Below are 20,622 nucleotides of genomic sequence, written 5' to 3'. Positions count from 1 at the left end.
AAATGCACAGAGAATGGAAGTAATTAATAAAACCCAAAGACAGAATAACTGTAGAAAGCATTTACTCCCTAAATCATTGTAATAATAAGGATTTTGTTTCAAAGGAAAGCTGAAATACTAGCTTGGCTTGAACAAGGGCTGCTTACACCTAATTGCACAGGCTAGAGTAGTCTCATTTATTTAAGTATCAATCCTTTTGGAAAAGAGTACAATCATGAGTGGTTAATTAATACATAATGAGAGAATGAACCAATTTCTTATAAATATGAATAGACACATGCCACAAATGAAATATCACAGCACTGCCCGTAAATGAGTGGCAGGGTATGAAACCATTACTTTCTACTTTTTCAGTACCTGGAAGTACAAAGCTCTCCAAAACAGTGGGTGAGATGTGTCAGACAAAATACTCTTTAATGCTTCATTTCAAAATAAGTAATATTAAAAATGCATATCCACAGAGGGATACTTTCCTCCCCCATCCCCAAATCCTTAACAAATCCTTGAGAACATTAGAGACTTCAACAAACCATTAAAAATACTAAAGCTGTAATGAAAAAGACTTATTTGTTCTCTTCCCATAAAAGGGAATCCACATACCAAGATGTTTAGTTAGAAGGCTGAGTAACTAAGATGAAGCTATTCACAAGACTAAATACTTGTATATTTTTAATTTAAAATACAGAAACAGTTTTTGAACAAGACAACACCACGTTCTAATTCCTTTTCCCTCAGTTTCCTTGCTGAGGGATCTAAAGGCCATTGCTAAGACAGGTCAAAAAAAAACCATACACACATGCCATGTTTACTCCTACAGTTCATACATTCAAGGAGTTTGGTTTAAGTTACATCATAAGTAATCAAGCAACAAAAAACTTCCTGAATTACAGAAACAAGACAGACAATCCAGGAATACACTCTCCTTTCCTGTGGAATGAAATTCCTCATACACAAGATATTCCTTGCAGACACATCCCAATTGTCAGATTTTAAGTGACAGTTTTATAGAAAGAATGCATGGAAATTCCAGCACTACGGAAAAGGAGGAATTACTAACCAGTTTGTTTTCTGGTTGCTGAATGAATTCTTTCAGTTGCTTTACAGTAGCCAGTCTTCGGTCTCTGTCGTCTTCCCGAGTAATCCTCCGAAGAAGATTTGACAGTCGAGACTCGTCAGAATAAGACAACGATCGTTCTGGAAAAAGCAATTTATTTAATTTTCCCTACAGCATTTGATCAGTAATACCCTGTATTGTCCAAAATGTGTATTTCTGAACTTAGTAAGAAATCACTGGTAATTTGAGAAAAAAGATAAATCATGATTTATTTTCAACTTAGTAAGAAGAAAATTAAATGTAAACTCTAAGCTGCCAAAATATTTCTCTTCTTCCCATGGACAGCCCAATACCCATATGAAACTCATGCAGAACTAAGCAGAACTATTTTATTTTTACACAAAAACCTGGATTTAGTTCCCTTCTACATAAATGGAAATAAAAAAAAAATAGGTGTGGCAAGGTTAAATCTGACTGAATAGATAAACAAAATTAATTCAACAAATACTATTCAAAGAAAACCTTGTGGAAGAAAAAAAAGTTGCTTCTTCAAGCAAAGAACCAGAGATAAGTTCAAGTAACTACAAAGAAACAAGTTTTTCTCTACTATTTTGGCACAAGAAGACAGGTTATGAGTAGCTCTCTGACATGTGGCAAGGTTCTGCTTTGGAAAGGAAAATAGATCTATTCTTCCTTTATTGAGGCACAAAAGCCCACAGTGTGCAGAGGTGCAGTGGCTATTTGCTTGAGCAGATCATAATGTAGGAGAATTAACATCTTCCTAAGAAAACATTTCATTGAAGTTGATCAACAGCACTCAATACCAGGTGAGGTACTGATTTAGGTACCAACTACCTATGAATTCATACAAAGAATTCATTTACTTCATTTGCAAAAAGGAAGCAAAGTTTCTTTCGAGACGTTTAACATTAGATGTTTCATGGTGGTCAAAATCAGAGGATTCATGGAAGATGATGAGGCTTTCTTAGTCAACATGACTAATGAGAAAATCCATGACAGCTACAGACAGCTTTTTGCTCTGGTATGTTACACATCAGTCATCAGATGGGAGGAGCCATAAAAGCAACTGGTTAAAATGGGAAGGTTATAATGGAAAAATACTGACAGAAGATGTCATCTGCCAGCCTGGGAACCTGGAGCATCCTTCTAGGGCAGTTGGGTACCTAAGAACGAGACACCTCAAGATATCCTTGATGAGCACAAAACCAAGAAACTGCAACCACAAATTTGTTGTCTGCAAAGGTGAAGAACAGACTGTAACAGTGGAGAACATCCTGGGAAAGCGGGAATTGGCAACAGCTATTGGCTGCTCCAGCTGGAAAAAAAATGGCAAACTGGGAAAGCAAACTGGTCTGAGAAAATGAAAAGCAGCAGCATCTACTGGCTGTTCCAGGTGAAAACCAGTAGTTAGTAAAAGCTACTGGTGGTCCCAGGTAGTTGCATCCTACACCCCCTTATATGTCTAACAATATAAAAATAACTTGCTTTCTACTCAAAATGAAGCTTCTCTCCGAGAGCTCTCCCTCCAAAGACTTGGCTATGTGAGATCTCCTGGGCAGAGCAGACCCTCCCTGGGGACACCTGACTGAGCCCCCAGCCCCAGGCTGCAGATCAACTTTGAAGTGAGACTGTCATCAACCAGCCCCACTCCTAGGGAAAGTGTGGTGAGTGCTGTACAGGTAACACTTTGAATAGTATAAAGGTGTGCATGTAAGTAATCAAAAGTATATACCTGCTTTACTAGTGGAAATTTGAAACAAATTTAAGAAACAAAAAACCTTGGTGTCCTTGTGTATTAAAGATCCTATGAACTCACTCACAGCCCAGTAACTCCTACAGGTTGCACCATCATCTACAGGAGAGCATGGTTGCTGCCTTATACTCACAAAAAATATTCTCAGCCTTATTTTCAAGTCTCTATTTTTTGAATTTAAAAATAAAAGTATGAACAAAACAGGCTTTGATAATCTGTTTCTTGCCAGGCATCAGTTTAAGCAATTAATTTTGAAGACACCTGACATTCTGAAGGATTAGGCAGGCTTAGCAAACATTAAAATAGCAGTAAGAGTCTGAAGGATCAAATCTACATTTTGTTCCTAGCTAACACAACTACACAAGACAAGCAGAGATGTTATCTGACAGGCATGAAGAGTACTTCTTTTGAGAAGTTAGTGATTTCACAGAAGACTAAAGCATACACAGCCATTTAGAAAGAACTCGAGGTTCTTTTCCCTTGCTTTATCTAGAAACCACAGGTTTCAGTAGTGGACAAAGTGCCTTCCAGTTTGTGAAAAATCAGCAAATTCTCAGCCACAGGCTGACAAACAAGAAAATATCGAAGAATTTAAAAAATAATCCCACTGTATTTTAAATAAGCTATGAAAAATCGAAGTGATGACTTGCTGAAACCTACAACAATCATAAAGACAGACAAGTTCAGAAGGAGAAACTCTTGAAATCTGACATCTAGAGGACAGAGAACATACAAATCCTAGGCAGTAACTTCAGTCATCCAAAATTATCTATTCTAACCTTTTAAGGATTAAAGAGGTGCTCATGTACCTAGGATAAAAGTCTGAATTTACCATTACTCAGTACTAGCAGAAAATTCATGCACAAGCCCACCACGAAAAAAAAAATATTATTTAAAAAGTTCTCTAATTTCCTCTACACAGACATAAAAAGACACTAAAAAAACTAAGTAATTTTTATATCAAGACACCAGAATGGGATTATAAAGTCTGATCTTAACCCATTCCAAAGATCAGGTTTTTGAAACAGTGATACCACCACTTGCTCCTCTGTTCTTCCACCTGCAAAGCACACTGAACACTCTTGTCTTTTTTCCTCTGAAATACAAATCCCTGAGAAGAAACAGCATGTCCTCATATGTTTATAACGTGCCTGGCATAAAGCAGTCACAGCTTTTAGTAGTGGCCTAACTACTACTTATACTAAGTGATGCAGTGACAGTGCTTAGTCATAACTAAGTTTCTATTTTCATTCAGAAGTCCTTGGAACAACTTTCTTCCTTTTTTTTTTTTTTTTTTTTTTAAACTATGACTCAAATCTCAGATAGTGGGAAGAGTCAAGCCTTCTTCCTCACAAACACAAGCCCAGCATTCTTGCACCCTCTTGCAACTCCAAATTTGTTCTTGCTGCATCTCCCAAGACCTTGCCCGCATTCTTTTGATGCTTGCAGTTCCTCCCCTGCCTCCAACCCTGAGCTGAGCAAGAGGCAGCATGAGCTGTGGCAGGCTCAGGAGTACACAGAGACTGAGTAATCAGCTGGGACTGTGATGTGATGACTCGCTGACCTGCAGGCCAGTGAGAACAGGTAACGGTTGAGCTCACCATTGCTGCTCTTCCCACACTAAGGACTCACTGATTAAAAACTTTTTACTCAGGCACCAATTTTCAACAAATCCGAGAGCAAATTCTCCTTCTTAGAGTTCTTGATCTCTCTGCCAAATTTACTGACCTAAATAAGGGTTCAAAAACCATTTAAAGGAAACTGAAAGATTGAGAGCCTAAGCCATATAGTTGAGTGATCTGCCCAACCTATGGAAGAAGCCTCAATGCAGGGAACAGTAAATACCAGATGACAGTTTCCATCAACATAATCTAATCACAAAATTAAAAAAAAAAAATTCATATAGAGTGCCTGATCATAGTGCACTTCTTTTCATATTCTGAACACAAGAAATGTTGCCAAAAGAGATGTTCTCTTCCTGAAAATATGTTGATATCCTTACCCTGTGATTTCCTCATGTCTTTTGTGGCTAAAGCACGATTCCCATGCGGAACACTGGTAAAATCAGGATTGGTCACATTGTTAACTCTCAGCTCTTGCCCCAACGACTTCCGACCATAAGTATTTTCCCCAGATCCTCCATTGACACTGTAGCCACCTGTGGAGAAACCGTGACATTAAAACAGGCTCTCAGACCACATATTTAGTAGGGTAGTGAGTTATGAGCTATTCAATTCAGGCACAAGTTAGCAGCCCTATCCTCCTCTTCCACCTTCTTTAGCTTCCCTTTTCACTTTCACATGCACTAAGGTTTTGTTATACCCTATAAGTTTCCAGGACACATATTTAGAATCTCAGTCTTTTTTTGAAGCCCATGATAAAACCTCTACTGCAGTGAAGTTTAACACCAATTTTGTTGTATTTAATCTTTTCTTATCATTACTTTGACCTTGTATTTTACAAAGACTTTCATGTCAAACTGCTAGTACACATGGTTAGATACATTACTTCCTTGTTCCTTGATTATGCACATCAAATTTCCATTCTGTTTTTGCTATAAACCCACTACACAGGCTCAGTGAAATGGTCAAAAAAAAAGAGAAAGCTTTTGAAAAGCCATATATTATTTGTATGTACAGACTGAACAACTCTCTCAGCATACAAAGGTCAATATTTTCACACACTAATACTGCCATGATCCTTAATTAAAGTCAATCCTACATTCTCCCACTTCAGATACATCTTTGTATCTCAATATAAAATTAAAATAAAAATGCCATTTTGAGTAATTCAGTTACTCTTACTCCTAGATCCACAAGAATATACATACTCAGCTGCTGAGACTGAAAATTCCTTCAGTCTACCACACCACTTTGAGGGGCAGGTTCTTCTCTTGGTACTGTGGAGAAGTGAAATTGTCCCCTGAGCCTGCCCAATACTTCACACAATGTATTAGAGCTCATTTCCAAAGCAGCTTTCTAAAGTGCCCTCCCCCTGCCTGAGATAGGGAAGAATCAACTAATCAAATTAAACCCAGAACAACAAAAGATAGGCAAGATTTCTTTCAGAAAAGGTAATTCCTCAAGTCCACCTGCTTCAATGTATAGAAGGAAGTCTGGGGAAAAGGAGAGGTGACTCCCCACAAAAAGAGGTAGCCTACTGAGACTAAAGATTGCATAAAAAATACGTTTAAAGATCAAGGTGAATCTGGACCTCAGCAGTTGTGAAGAACATCTCTTGAAGGCAAAGTTTTTGATAAAAAGCAGATGGTAACTACTGAGAGACATTTGTGCATTTCTATACAGACAGGACTACCCTACTATTACAGAAAACACTGTGCAAAGTCTCACTTTCAATTAATTAATCACAATTACAGGAAAGATAGTTTGTGCATATTTGGATTTAAAACAGTAATTTTTACAACTCAGTTTGTAAACAAACTAGCAGGTGTGCCACCTTAAGGTTATGTTGTCAGAACAAACCAACACTGTTCTATGAAGGAAATTACTTCTAACAGCAATTAATACATTTAAGACTAAACAGAAGTGTATCACAAATTCAAATCACCAAAGAAATGAGTTTAAATGAGGATGTCAGATGATAGTGCATTCAGGCCACAAGCATCAACTATCAAAACCAGAGACACTACCATATACTACTGGAGTTCTTAGAAGTTATTTCATATTTTTCCTCTAGCCCAAGAACTATCCAAGTTTTTCTAGTTGTCTGCAGAGGCATGTAGTATTTGCTACAGCACATTTGACATCATCTTAACTGAATTAAACACAAACCTATATTCTCCCACTTCACACGTATATGGCACATCTCTAGTAACAATATTGCTCTAAATCACAATTTGTTTCATTAAAAAACAGCAGGACAATCAGGTTTTTTGTCAATAAGCCTGTAAATACTATATTCTAACTCTTCCCTTATCTCCTGGTCTGAAAAACTTTTGAAAATCCTAATATATACAAATTCTATTCATTTCCCTTTGTATGTTAAATCTCAGGCCAAACAAGAATATGATCAGTTATGTCCCTGTTTATTAATTTGAGCATAAATATGCAGATACCATGATACGGGAATAATAGTGTAGTATCTTTTTACCAGCAAGGACTAAAGGACATCATAGGTACATATCAAAAGGGAAGAAAGTGTTGCAGGAAGGGAGAACATCTCATGTGTAAGTAAACACCCATGAGCATTCTATATAATTTGAAAACTCACTTCTTCCAACTCCCCTGTCTTGTTTTATAAGGTAAAGGAGAAAAGTTAGTTGGTGTGAAGTGTTATTTATAACAAAAAAAACAACAGCCAGACTAATCTTACAGATGCAGAGCAAAAGGACAGAAGTCAACAGTCATAAGCTGCAGAAAGGGAAATCTGAACACCAGAAAAAGATTGAGTGGTAAAGCACTAAACAGGCTCCTAAGTGAGGCTGCACAACCTCCCATCATTAGAGGTTTTCAGACCTGAAAACTCCCAGAAACTATCAATTTGGAATTAGCTTTTGTTATCAACACCAGAAGCTGGGGTCAGGTGGGTAGGGGTGGGGCGTATGAAATCCAGGACAGAAAATCTCAAAAGAGATTTCTGTGTCAGCAGACTCCAACACACGAATTGAAAAATCTTATTAATAAAGGAACTACTCTGCATCTGTAAGCTCACAAATTTCTCCAAAAATAAAAATGAACTAGACATACCTGGAATTTGGTTTTATAGTACAGAATATCCTAATCATCTCTTTCCAAGTCACACCTGAATAAAACAGCCCAAAGTGCTGAGCTAGCAGAGACATGCCCTGCAAGACACAGCACTGCAGGGAGAGGTAGGTGCGTTTTTCTTTTCAAATGGCACTTTCCCAGCAACTTCACAAACTACCTTTCTGAATTTATTCAAAACTCACTAGTTCACTACACTGCCAGTACATTCTTTAAATGCTAGCACACTTTGATTTATGAGAATAACCTACTATGTCAGCCTGTGTTAAACACAGTATAACATTCCACATTAGCTGACACACTGGCAAATACTCACTAAGCAGTTTCCCCAGTTAAACCAATCTTAAGGTTCTCAAGCTATGCAGATAAACACGCTTCATGCTTCTGCCACCTACTAACAGTACCTACTACTCACAAAAAAATAAATTTGCACCCAGCTGTAACTTCCCCTAAGATACAGCAATTATTTACAGACAGTTACAGGGCACAGAAGTAGGAGGACCTACTTCTTTTTAGGTTCCTGAACAAAAACTCCCACACTACTAATTCTGTAAGATTTTTATGAGTCTGGCCTGCCTGAAGATTTATATAGTCTAAGAAGTGATTCTGCAAATAAGAAATCCTATTTGATACTTGTATTTGGCAATTAAAAAGAAAAAAATCAGAATACAGATTTCTTTTTCATATATGATTCTGAATGTTTAGTTATTTTTTAGAGATAGTATTTCCATCCTAAAAATAATAAAAAACACGCAGTAAAAATGTATGAATCACACATCATGTGATTTATATGAAGTCAGACTGAGGTACATGGGAGTAGAAATTACTATTAATGATAAAATATAGATCTGATTACCAAACAAAGATTCTAGTTTGGTGCAGTAAGGCTGCAATAGACAATATATCAGATTAGTAGTCTGTTTAATCCAATACCAGAAGCACTAGAGAGTATTCAGGAAGAAATCAGCCTGTAGACCAAATATATTCAGAATTCTATTCTTCAGAAGAAAGTGCTTAATTTCTTAACACATCAAGTCTTCTCTTGCACTCCTCTCCTAATGCAACTGCATATTTTTGTCAGCATTCATATCAACCACAACATTTCTTTCATCCCTGACAAATCTCTCAAAACAGTGATACTGTGACAATGAGTCAAATCACTTCACTGCCTTTTTTGGAGGGAAAAGATAAAAAACAAACCAAACCAGAAAAATTCTCCACCATTTCCAGTTTGCTGCCTTTCCCTGAATATCCCCTCAATTCATACATGAAACAGCAACTGTATACCTTTTTCTTCATTCTGTATGTCAGTGTGGACTCTGATATCATCGTGTCTTTGCCGAGACACCACAGCTGAATTTGAGGGTTGTAATCCATAGGAGGCAGAACTGCCCCGATCTCTGGATGAAGAGTATTTTAAATTGTCCTGGTCAGCTGATGCACTGTCAGTTCTACAAAGAGAAAAATATTTTTTTTTATGTAGGGATATAACAGGAGTGGGATTCACATTCACTTACAAATATAACATATTTAAATGACAATCCCAAATGTATTTTCCTGCGTAAAAAAAGTTGTACATCTAACCTGCTTCTTAAAATGTGACCTTAAATTCACATTGGGATGAGAATTGACTAATTATCACAACAACATGCAAAGGAAATGCATTCTAGTGTGCCAGTGCCTTTTCTCAGGACATTCTCAAATCTCTTCAGCTGGATGCCTATATAAGGAAAAATTACTTCCCAGAGGTGACAAATAAAACACAACTAGGTACAGGTATGTACCACAACTAGATGACACAGTGCCTACCATCTGTGAAAGTCAGCACTAATTCACACATGAGCATTTACATAATATGCTAAGGGCCTTATTGAGCAACATAAACCCTCTTATTAAATGGAAGAGTTACTAGCATGTAACTGATAATGAACACAGAAATCACAGATTGGGTTTTTACAAAATAAAAACTCGCAAAACAAGGAGACAGGCTTTACTGGAGAAAAAAACCTGAAAGGTAAATTAAGAGCTGTTATCCTTTAGAGTAAATGTTTGCAGATAAAAGGTGAGTTAAAATATGCTTTAAGTTTAAACTACTCTCATATCAGAAAACTGATTTATAGCCCAGAATAAACTTTGAAGGAAAAAGATTAAAGTTATGAAACCAACTCTTCTGACTGGATATACTAAGTGGTTTAATTTTCAAAAATACAGGAACTTTAATGAAATAAACTTGTGTGCATGAGATTGCAGAATCTAAACTCAACCAACTACTTTAAATGCATTCTTACAAGCAATGCTGGGGGGTTGACATTAAAACAAATAAAACCCATCCAAAAGAAAAATCAGCAGAATTTTCTTCAACTTGAGTATATTTGAGTTGAACAAATTATTTACAGCAAGTTTTCCCTAACCAAACTCTGAAGATCTAGTATTTTGACTTTAAGCTTTGGATGGTTCATTTGATTATTTTTTAAAAAGGCGGGGCAGGTCATTTCTGTAAATGAACTACAGTTTGTGTAAGGACGAACACCACATGTTCTTGAGAAAAAGTCTTTCATTTTGACTCTTCAAGAGAAAACTGTGATTAGAACTGGTAAATAAATTCAGGGAAAAGCAGTCAAATACATCTCAAAGCCAAAAGGGAAAAACACAGGTAAACCTTTTGAAAAGCTGTTGTTACTTAAGCTGCCCTGAAGGCTTGCTACTGTCAAATATGGCTCAGCCTCAGTACAACTGGAAGAGCCAGACCATGAGGGCTGATATTTTCAAAACCAATCGGAATTAAAGACATAGACACACATTTTATTCTCTTGAGAATGCTAAGACATTTTATTATCAATTTGGAACAAGAAGAAAATTGTGCTTTTGCCCTATTCTCACAGTGCAAGTTGACACTAGGTTTGATTGGCAGATATTATTCCCTTTTGCACTATAAGCAAATTCATTTTTAGATATAGACAGTAAGACTCTTTTCCTCATTCAGTATTCACTGTGCCATCACATCTACTGCTTTGCTGAGCACTTGCTTGGACTATTTATAAAATAGACTATGCTACTCAAGAGGCAAAGCCTTACTATAAGTCTTTGTTCATGACAGTCAACTAGGATTGTAAAAATCCTTACACAATTGGGCCTTCAACATTCACCTCAGCGTCAAACAACGAAGTTCAGCACTGCACCTTCACTGGTATGAACTGATCAAAACCATCACAACTTTAAAGGTGTCTTCACCATGTGCAAATTTTCCAGACAGTTACAGAGACCCCAGATTTTCTCCCTTTCCTGAAACCTCAGAAACTCCCAGCTCACTTTAGGCAAGTACTTCAGCCCTTCAATGAAACGGGCTGACAAATTTTCAGTTGATAAATTTAAGTACTGATGGGTTCTTAAGTTTACCTTCCCAAAGCGCATCGCTTTTTTAAGGCAATGCGCTGTAAAACTGAATCATCTCCAATTGTCAACCATTAAGCCTGAAATTCCTATGTCTGAAGGCAAGATGATTAAACATACAATTTTTAACACTGCTCTGCACTTCCCAATCAACTGGAGGACTACCCATGTTCTCAGCTAACCCCACTTCCCACAGCACGGCCTCTGAACGCTTTGTATAATAATCCATTGTGGTAAAATACGTAAGCCTATTGTTTCCCTGGAGAAACCCACACACTCACTTCATTCTGGCTTTGAGAAGAGCTATTTGCAAGCTAACCTGCTTCACACTTTATCACTAATTTAAAGGTGAGTCCAATTTTATTAAAAAACATGAACTTGTTCTCCCATGTATCAGTTTAGGAGACAATCGTTCCCACTGAAAACATTGTTCCCACTACAATAAATGTGTAGCTTAGATAGCCAGCAGTTTCTATCCTTCCTTTACTAGGCATTAAAAAAAAAAAAAAGATACTTTCTACAAAGATGCCATTTCCAGAGAACGAGGTCTGCTTTGGTCCTTATTGCTTGGAAGGAAGATTTTGAACAGGACGGATCTTGCAATGAGATTCACACCAGAAGCAGAGCCCACCATCTGATGGGCCTGTGCATTTCCAGCTGCCCAGTGATACACACCATTTCTCAGGTGGGAAGCACATCCAAGATCTGTACTGTAGGGTCCTGCACCAGCACTCTGGGAACTTGTGCCGTGGGCTTATCAAGACCTGGGGCTGCAGCCCCAGTTCCTGTTACCTGTACCTGTGCTCCTTCACCTGGGTGGCACAGGGCACTGCTGTGCATCCTCACTGCGTGCACAGGAAGAGACACTGAATTTCCAAATCCATTTCTGAAAGACACTCTTTTCCACGTCAGGAATGTAGTTATGATTTTGAAAGACAACCACTTAGAACTCAAAGGCAGGCACTCTATGGACAAGTCCTTGAGACAAAGTCTTACAAACAATCACTTCTTCTGCCTCCCTCCAGCCCTTCAGGGTGCACCGCAGCCATTCCACCAGGGGATGGGAAGAACTGCACTCCTGGCTACCTCAGCTCATGCCTGTATTTCAGGAGGGCACTGCTCCTGCTCACATGGCAGTATTTCCACTTTAACTGTATTGTGCCATGTAGATGGCAGGTTATGCGACAGATCTAAAGCTCAGCATCATCTTTCCAAAAAAGTCTATATAACAAATTTATGTTACGTATATTGACATTGTCACAGGTCTAACAAGCATTATGTACTAACAGAATCACAATGCAATGTTAGCAACAGACAAAGAAAAGTAAAAATATATATGTGATATTACACAAAGTCAGAATGAGAAATTGCACAGATGAACACGACTATGGCTACTTTATACTGCAGCTTCCAAAGCTTATTTGGTACTTCATGTGCTGTTTTATTTCCACCTGAAAAGCTCACTGCTGGAGAGTAAGCAAAGCGCTTCAAGAGCTCACATGACAGTTTTCATCTGTGCCTGGTTCTGGGTGGAAGATTACCCCATCACCACCAACACCAACTGGCTGCATACGCTGTTTTATCAATATCACTTATACAAAAGAGACTGCATTCAGTTTTCTGTAGGGTAATTTTAAACCTGCCTTTATCCATCAGAAAAAGAAAATAATTCACCCATCCAAATAAGCAGAAATGGCCACTAGTGTGTGTTCCCCACTCTCCAAAAAGACTGCTTAATTTTTTTCCATTGGCATAGAAAAGGAAACACAGGCTTTTCAAAAATCTGTCTAGATCTCATTCCATCAAAGGTATCAGCATGATTTGACTTGCCAACTTATTTGACTGAAGCGAACATGGATGAAAACAACTGGTTTAAAAAAAAAATCTTTATCTAGACAAAAAAAAATTAAAAATATAGGTCAATCAAAAATACATTGTGTTTCTTTAGTTATATGGAAGCCTTAAGAATGTTTGTCCAAGAAGCTTATATACAGTCTGGTGTATACTGTTCATTATCTGTAGCTTTTTCAGAACAACCCTACCATATGGATATTATTTTGAGACAAAAATCACTTAATTATTCTATTTGATTTTATTTCCAAGTACAGGACCTACATGAAGGCTTTATTCTGAGACAGCTCTACTGTGTGAGCTCTATTATTGTTCAAGTCAGTCAATTTTAATTGTTTATTATTTGCTCTATTTGCCAATTTTATTTGCTATAACAGAGATAAATTCTTCATTATTTAAATTATCAATAAAATATTTAAAATTTAAGAGTCACTTTATCCACTCAAATTAACAGCTTTCCACCAAGTTTCCACTTGTTCTTCCACTGGAAGGCAGAGCCCATGACAGCCTCCTTTTGCCATGGTCTTTTCTCATGACTTGGTCTACTTTGCCAAGCCTAAACCTGGCTGAGCCCACTCCAAAGCCTACTTTTGTTTCCACTCCTGTGTCGAGAGTGGCCTTGTTTTCTACTAATGAAATAACAATTAGTTAACTATCTTCCTACTGCAATTCTGCAATCTCCAGTGCTGGACATCTACCTGCAATCACAGCAGCGTTTCAAATCACCTCTTGATTCTGCATCACTCCATTCTTACACAGTAGCTCACCAGTTTCATTCTGTCCTGTGATGGACATGAAGGAAACATCAAGGAAAGGCATCATATGCACATCCTCTTCTTTACCCATCGATATCTTCTGATAGCCATTTTTGGGTACAGGATATTATGCTAGCTAAATCATTGGTCTGATCTAGTATGGCTATTCTTGTATGGAAAACTATCTGCACTCCAAGTTTATTCTGCTTTCCACCGACACACTTGCATCTTCTTTCATCTTTCTCACATCTCACTCTCCTCTGTTTTCACATTAAAAACAAAGGTTTCCACATTACAAATTTCAGCTCCTCCATTTTCCCGAAAAACAAAAAAAGGTCTTTGATCTCACACCTTCCCAACCTTATCAGCATATTCACTCAGATGTGAAAGGAGATAGAGAATTATGGTTACGAATGAACCCATTCCTGCTCAGCATCTCTCATGGGCAGTCCACTGACTCTCTTCCCAATGTTTCCACTGGCATCTCGTTTTCTAAGCTGCCTTCAACATCACTGTCTTTCTCTCTCTCCCTCACTGTGTACATACCTGTATCTCAGTCTTTGCTCTCTCCTCTCTCTCAATTACCCCTGCAGGGACAGAAGTCTCATCAACTTTCACCCTACATGACTCTACACACCCATTCTCAGGTAGTTCCAACAACATCCTCAAACACCTCTGTGTTGCCAACTTTCAGGTCTCTCACCTGTGCAAACCAAGGTTTCAGTCTATTTCTGACAAACATTTCCCCCATGTACCTTCCTGTACATGCAAACACAGAAGAGAGAGAGTCTCTGTCTCCACTTCCCTCATACACAGCACCCACTACTGTCACCTGCTCGTTATTCACTCCATGGATCCAGCATTATGATCAGACAATATCCACAGTGAGCGCTTGCTTTTTGTAAAAGACATGCCTCTGCCCTTCACAGCCAGCAAGAAACTGAAAGCAACTGCTCTAAACATCCCTTTCCTGGGCCATTTGCTCGATGAGTTTCTTTACTCTCTGCCAATGCCTCCCAATCTGTCTTTAATTAAAGACAGGGTACTTGTCCTCAGTCTCAACACTCCAGCCAATATGCTCTCCTGCTTAGGCTATAAGCTACCTGGAAGGAGACCCATATTTTACTGTCTTGTCTCGTGTCTAGACCCACTGGGCCCAGGCAGTAACTTGGTGTGGCAAGCACCACGCTAACAGAAATTAGTAACTCATACCACTGACTTGTATTGCATGAGGACACACCGCATTTTCAAGAATAAAATTCAGTAGTGAACCTAACAGGACACTTCTGGAACTCTGCTCAGATGTGACAGATCTTACACTTTTCCGCTTACTCCCTTGCTAACTGCATTTATGATGGGAGAGACAGAGAAGTCCTGTTCATTAAAATCTTATATTCCTTTTCTCACTTTCACCTAAGCATGTCGTGGTGCACTTGCTAATCTGCTAACCTGCTACCCTGCACTCACACTCCTGTGTTTCCTATCAAAGAGCAGTAATGCTTGTTTCAGTACATAATTAGCCTCTAGTACTCTATCAAATTAACTCTGCTCACACACAAGGCCTGCACCCTGACATGATTTTATTTTTTGCCCCAGAAGTTGCAACAAGCAAAATGCAGTAAGACCTACTAAACAAAGAAAAGAAAGTAAAGGTCTAGACAGCTGCAAAGATTAGGAGAAAGGGGAACAAAATCTTATCAAGCCTTCTCAAAAAAAGCTTCACTGTTCCCTGCCACATACATCCAACATTTATCTACAAAGTTTTTGTGTGGCTGTTAATTTAGAGCCTGGTACACAGCAACACACAAACTAATATGCCCTTATATCTCAGGACAGCTTCTTCCTCTGTAATACACAGTTCTATCAATACACACACAGAAAACCAATCCACGTGCACCTGACACAGAGGCACAAATTTTTTAAAAAAATCAAATTTTAATTAAAAACCACTGTCCCTTTAAAAAGGATCTAGGCTCAAAAACTTCCAGTTTCACACCATTTTCACCCCAAGCCCCAATGGTGATTAGCATCACTAAAAACTGAGAAGAATCTGAACCTAGTAATGAAAATCAATCTAGTAATTTTTACACACACAGAAATGTGCATTTGAAAACACAATCCATCTGATCCTACACCCATGCATCAGCAGTTCCTTCTTCTGCTTTTAGGAACTTGAAACAATTACAATTTTCACAACTTTCATTACTTTGGTCATGTCCCTCCCCTCTTCCACGCCCTGCAAGAAAGTATTTACCAGCAACATCACCTGAAGTAAATGAAACTACAAGTAACCAGAAGAGAAAGCGGAAGGAAGAATATTTGTATATTTGTGTTGTGGGAATTGTCCAAGAGCATATTCCAAATCATCAAAGAAACACACATTGTCAGTTTTAGGTAACAGATCTCCTTTCAACCGTGCGTATGAATAACTTTTAAAAATTTGTTAACACCAAATCAACAAAACCTGATTTAATCTCTGCATTTTCCTTTAAGTCTGTAGTGTAGAATCACAAGAAGTTCCCCATCAGCAAAGCCATCTTTTTGAGATGTAAAAACACAGGAGCATAAAACACAGAGGAAAACACACAGTGTTTGGGACTGTGTGAACATTTTTGATTCCTGGGCTCCTTCACCAGAATAAAAAAAAAATGGTAATATTTAAAGGAAAGGATGAAGGTAAATTCTGAAAAGTGACAGGACCAGTGTGAAGGTGTCAGCTATTTCTTAGCAGGAGCTCTTGGTCACACAGTGTGATGGAAACAGAATGAGGCCCTGTCCATGCTGTGAGCCTCCCTTAGGCCACCACACTTTCTCCAGTGCTTTCAGAGTTTTGTTTCTGCTGTGGCTTTGTGGATAATTATTTCAGCAGCTCTGTTTACAGCAGCTGCACTTGAGAGCTAAGGAGGGACCAGATCACAGCACACGGAACAGACCGGAGCCAGACACAGAGGTAACAGTCTAACTTCTTAAACCATCCTTATTACCAGAAAAAGCCTTTCTGCAGCTACACTCTCAGATTCATGACAAATTGATATATCCAACCAGAATGCATTTATAGAAGCCACCCACTGCAAAGTCACATCCAACTTCTTCCAGGTGGGAAGGTCACGAGTTAGGGCCCAGAATTCCAGACTGCAGCCCACATACCTGAAGCAAGGTAGTAGTCAAGGAGTAAGTGAAGAGACTAGACTTCTTAATTCTCCCCCAAAAAGTTTACAGACTTTAAAAAACCTTTAACGAGGTTCAGAAGTTTTTAAGTAAGGAAAAAATAGTAAGTTACTTGACCAAGTAGTTCAATTACAGAAGAAATTAGAATTTAAATAACCATGCCCCACACACAATTAAGAACCGAACAGCCTCTAGCACTCTTCAAGCAAAAGGAAAGCCTCTTTCATAGTAAATGCTGAAGTTACATCTGTGTTTCTTAAGATCTACCTTCCCATCCACTCAATTTTCCCAGCCCAAACTGCATGAGACTGGGACTATCATCTGTCAATACCCTGCCAAGCACGTGTCACTCTGTTCTCTGCTGGAAAGTTTATAAGGAAGATCCCATGTTGTGTTAAACTTCCAAAAACACTAAAAGACCCTCATTAAACACCTCAAAAAATAAATTAAGAAACACCAAATTTACTTACAATTTCTACATGACAACTCTGACTCTTCAAATAGCAAGTAGAGCAAATACACTGGCATCAGACACATTGGAAGGAAACAAGATCTGAAATATACTCTCTATACACACCTAAAGAAGTCAACGGACTTCGAATTTTACTTACTAAAAAGTGACAGGTAAAAATACACCTAAAGCCTTATAAAACACCTTGTAACTAGGCTGGAGCTTATACAGATCGACTATTCTCTCCAGACAAAAATAAATAAATCTATAAATAAATAGAATAGCCCCGTACTACGTTGTTAACCCTCGAAATATTACGAGTACTCCCGCAGCTTCAGCTCTCCCCTGGTTGTCCGCCAGCTGAAAAAAAAAAACCAGGCTGCGAGGAGCGGCCCCGAGCCCACCCCCGCTGCCCGCACCGCAGCCCCCGGCCTCGCCCCGCGGGCGCAGGGGGGGCAGCGCTGCCCGCAGGCACACAGCGGGCACGGGCACGCCGCAGGCCGCGGGAGCCGGGCGGCCCCGGGGGGAGGCGGGCGCGCTGCCCCCGCGCCGGGCGCTGACAGCCCGGTCCCTGCCCCGTCCCGCCCGCCCGCGCTAGGCCCGGCCGCCAGGAAGTGGCTCCGCCGCCGCCCTGCTCCCCAGGCCCGGCGCCGGGGCCTGGCCGAGCCGCCCGCCCTGCTCCGCCAGCCCCGACCCCCCGCGCCCCCGGCCCTGCCCACCTGGGTTGCCAGTCATTCCAGCCCCGCGGGTGGTAGTGCTGCCTGCTGCCGGTGCCGCTCAGCCGAGACCCCGGGGCTCTGCGGCTCATTACCTTGCCCGAGACGGCATGGCCGGCCGGGCAGCGGCGCGGGGCAGGGGCGGGAGGAGCGGCGGGGAGCGGGGCGGACGCGGGCAGAGAGGCGCGGGCGGCGGCTGCTCGGCGGCGCTGGGCGGGCGGTGCTGCTGTCTCACAGCGCAGGGAGGGGACGCGGCCGCCGCGGCTGCTCCGGCTGCTGTCCGGGCGCGCGGCACGCCGGGATGGCGGACATGAGCCGCCCCTCCGCGGGGCACGCCGGGAGGGCGGGCACGGGCCGAGGGGCCGCGGCTCCGCCTCCGCCTCCGCCGGGCCCGCCGCGGGATCCCCGCCCGGGGGGTCCCCGGCCCAGGCACCGCCCCGCGCACGGAGAGGGGACGCTGCCAGCCCTCCGGCAGCTGCGTGCGAGGGCAGCGTGAGGGGGGCACGCAAGCACGGAGTAAATGAGGTTGGAAAAGACCCCTGAGGCCATCGAGTCCAACCTGGGACCGAACACCACCATGTCACAGAATCACAGAATCAAGCAGACCGTGGCGCTGAGTGCCCCGTCCAGTTTTTCCTTTTAACACCTTCAGGGAGAGTGACTCCACCACCTCCCTGGGCAGCCCATTCCAGTGTCTAATCACCCTTTCTGTGAAGAAATTCCTCCTGATGTCCAACGTAAGCCTCCGTTGGCACATCTTCAAGCCCCGGGCACTAAGGGGCCAAGGTCCCCAGGGTCCTCGAGCCCTGAGAGGAGCTGGGGCTCCCAGGCCCTGAGCGGGGCTGGAGGGAGGACCTTTGCCTGCTGCCCTCTCCCACTGTGGAGAGGGTGTGGACACATCCCCCCTTTATGCTGCCCCAAGCCTTAGTGGAGCTTGCAGTGAGCTGTGTCCCTCTGAATGGGGACACATTCATCCCCACGTTTCTCCCCATTAGGACACCGCATCGCCCACGTGTGACTGTCAGGGAGAGGTCTGATGTTGAGCACTGGTCCCACATTAAACACTAAGCGAGCCCTTAAGGTTTCTTCTTCCTCACAGACCTCTTTCCTGCAAGCCCTGGAAGCTGACATTAGCTGATTTTATAAATCCAGTTCCTGACTGCAGAATATTGCCTTAGTTATGAAAAATTATAATAGTTGAGTCAGATATTCAGCAAAGAGACCTGGGTAGATCAAACTCTTTTTTTTCAATTACAGTATCTGAGGTTTGAGACCACTGCAAGACCTGAGGAGACTTTTGAAATTCTCCTGTGCTTAATACACCGCGGTTCTGTTGGAGACTTCACTAAGACAGATGGCATACTGCCGCCTCCCTTGGACTCTGCCATCATCCTGCTGACACGGTCTTGTTGGCTTACCGTCCATAAGCAATGCGTGCAAAATGTGGAGATTTCAAAATCAGTTTTGGGACAAAAAAAAACCAAATACCACAAGGCTTCATCACGACATAGTGACATTTTGGCACAGTGACCCCATGCCCATCAGACTGCGTTTCAACTGACGTTATGTTTGTGTATCTTGAGTGAATTAGTTTTGCAAAACCATTCAATTCCGTAAGCTATGACAGATCATTTCTTTCTGCCCTTTATAATTGAGATGGCCATCCAGAATTACATAATATGTCACAATTTATTTCTTTTTTTTTTGTAAGTAGAACAACAACACCCATTGCAAATTTGCTGACCCTTTCCAACTAAGACAAGCAGATCCTCTGCCCTAGTGATGCAGCAGGTGATTCTTTTTGTTTCATAACTGAGTAATATCCCAGAGGTAACAATGTGAATCACTTGAGGGACAAGGTAATACTAGCAATGTATTTTTAACTACATTTCAAATTAATTTGGCAAGGGGAGGCAAGAAAGCAAGGTGGCTACTATGAACAACAACTGCCTGCTTATAGCAAGGGTTTAAGAGCCACTGATTTAATGTTCAGTAGAGTAAATTTTGTATTAGAAATCCTGTATTCTAGTGGTGAATTTGCTGCAGTCTGTGTGGTCTAATGCAGATCTCTCTTCTGAGTGCAGTTGTCTCCATTTGTAAAATGGAGCAGTGATGTTCAGCTTTCTAAATGGCTGTTGTGCACTGCCTTAAATCTGTAAAATCTTATATAGCTGCCAAAATAAAAGATACACTAGATTTGTTTCTGCAAGGATGATTATATTGTGAAATTTTAATGGTATTATAGATAATAGTTTTTAAAAGCTCATCAAGATTTGTGAGATAGAGTAATAATTATTCCTATAGAATTTTCTCAGTGGCAGATTTCAATCAGCCAAAGATGGATAAGGGCATTCAGATATCACGCTAGGAATTAAGAAGCCCAAGGAATCTGAGGCCAGGAATTTTGGAACTGCCTTCTAATTTTCAATCCTCAAAGTTGGGACTTCAGTTTTGGATACTGAGTGGACAGCACAGACATCAGTTGGAGCTGTACACTCTTGAGTCTTGTTAAAAAATAAACTGTTTAAATCTGGACCCTCTCAAAATAGAGATATATGGACTTAAAAGACCTGCCTTAAATTTCAGAAAGAGTCAATGACACTCGCAGAGATTTGTGCCCTGTCTCACTCCTGAGTGTACGCTCAGTCCACTCCATCAACCTGTCTGCGTCCATCCTAGCACAGAATTCTATTTTGACAGACACTGGTGAACCACACTTTTCCCACTTTATAATTCATG

The 20,622-nt window shown here is 40.7% G+C and overlaps 1 protein-coding gene across 1 annotated transcript in view; it reads right to left on the bottom strand.

Annotated features, from left to right (window-relative positions):
• The window catches only part of SMG1 (SMG1 nonsense mediated mRNA decay associated PI3K related kinase), a 61,117-nt gene extending 43,090 nt beyond the window's left edge, over positions 1–18,027 (bottom strand). Inside the window, exons 1-4 of the mRNA XM_050317852.1 lie at positions 17,887–18,027; positions 8,840–9,003; positions 4,831–4,986; positions 1,058–1,194 (exon numbers count right to left, since the gene is read on the bottom strand). Of these exons, the coding sequence (XP_050173809.1) occupies positions 1,058–1,194; positions 4,831–4,986; positions 8,840–9,003; positions 17,887–17,975 (546 nt within the window). The 5' untranslated portion in view covers positions 17,976–18,027. The remainder of the gene's footprint in view (positions 1–1,057; positions 1,195–4,830; positions 4,987–8,839; positions 9,004–17,886) is intronic.
• Between the last annotated feature and the right edge of the window lie 2,595 nt (positions 18,028–20,622).

This window comes from Myiozetetes cayanensis, unplaced genomic scaffold (genome assembly GCF_022539395.1).
Source record: "Myiozetetes cayanensis isolate MyiCay16 unplaced genomic scaffold, myiCay2020 scf20-37, whole genome shotgun sequence".
NCBI lineage: Eukaryota > Metazoa > Chordata > Aves > Passeriformes > Tyrannidae > Myiozetetes > Myiozetetes cayanensis.
Note: the sequence above shows the minus strand (reverse complement) of the source record. Positions and strands in the feature narration are given on the sequence as shown.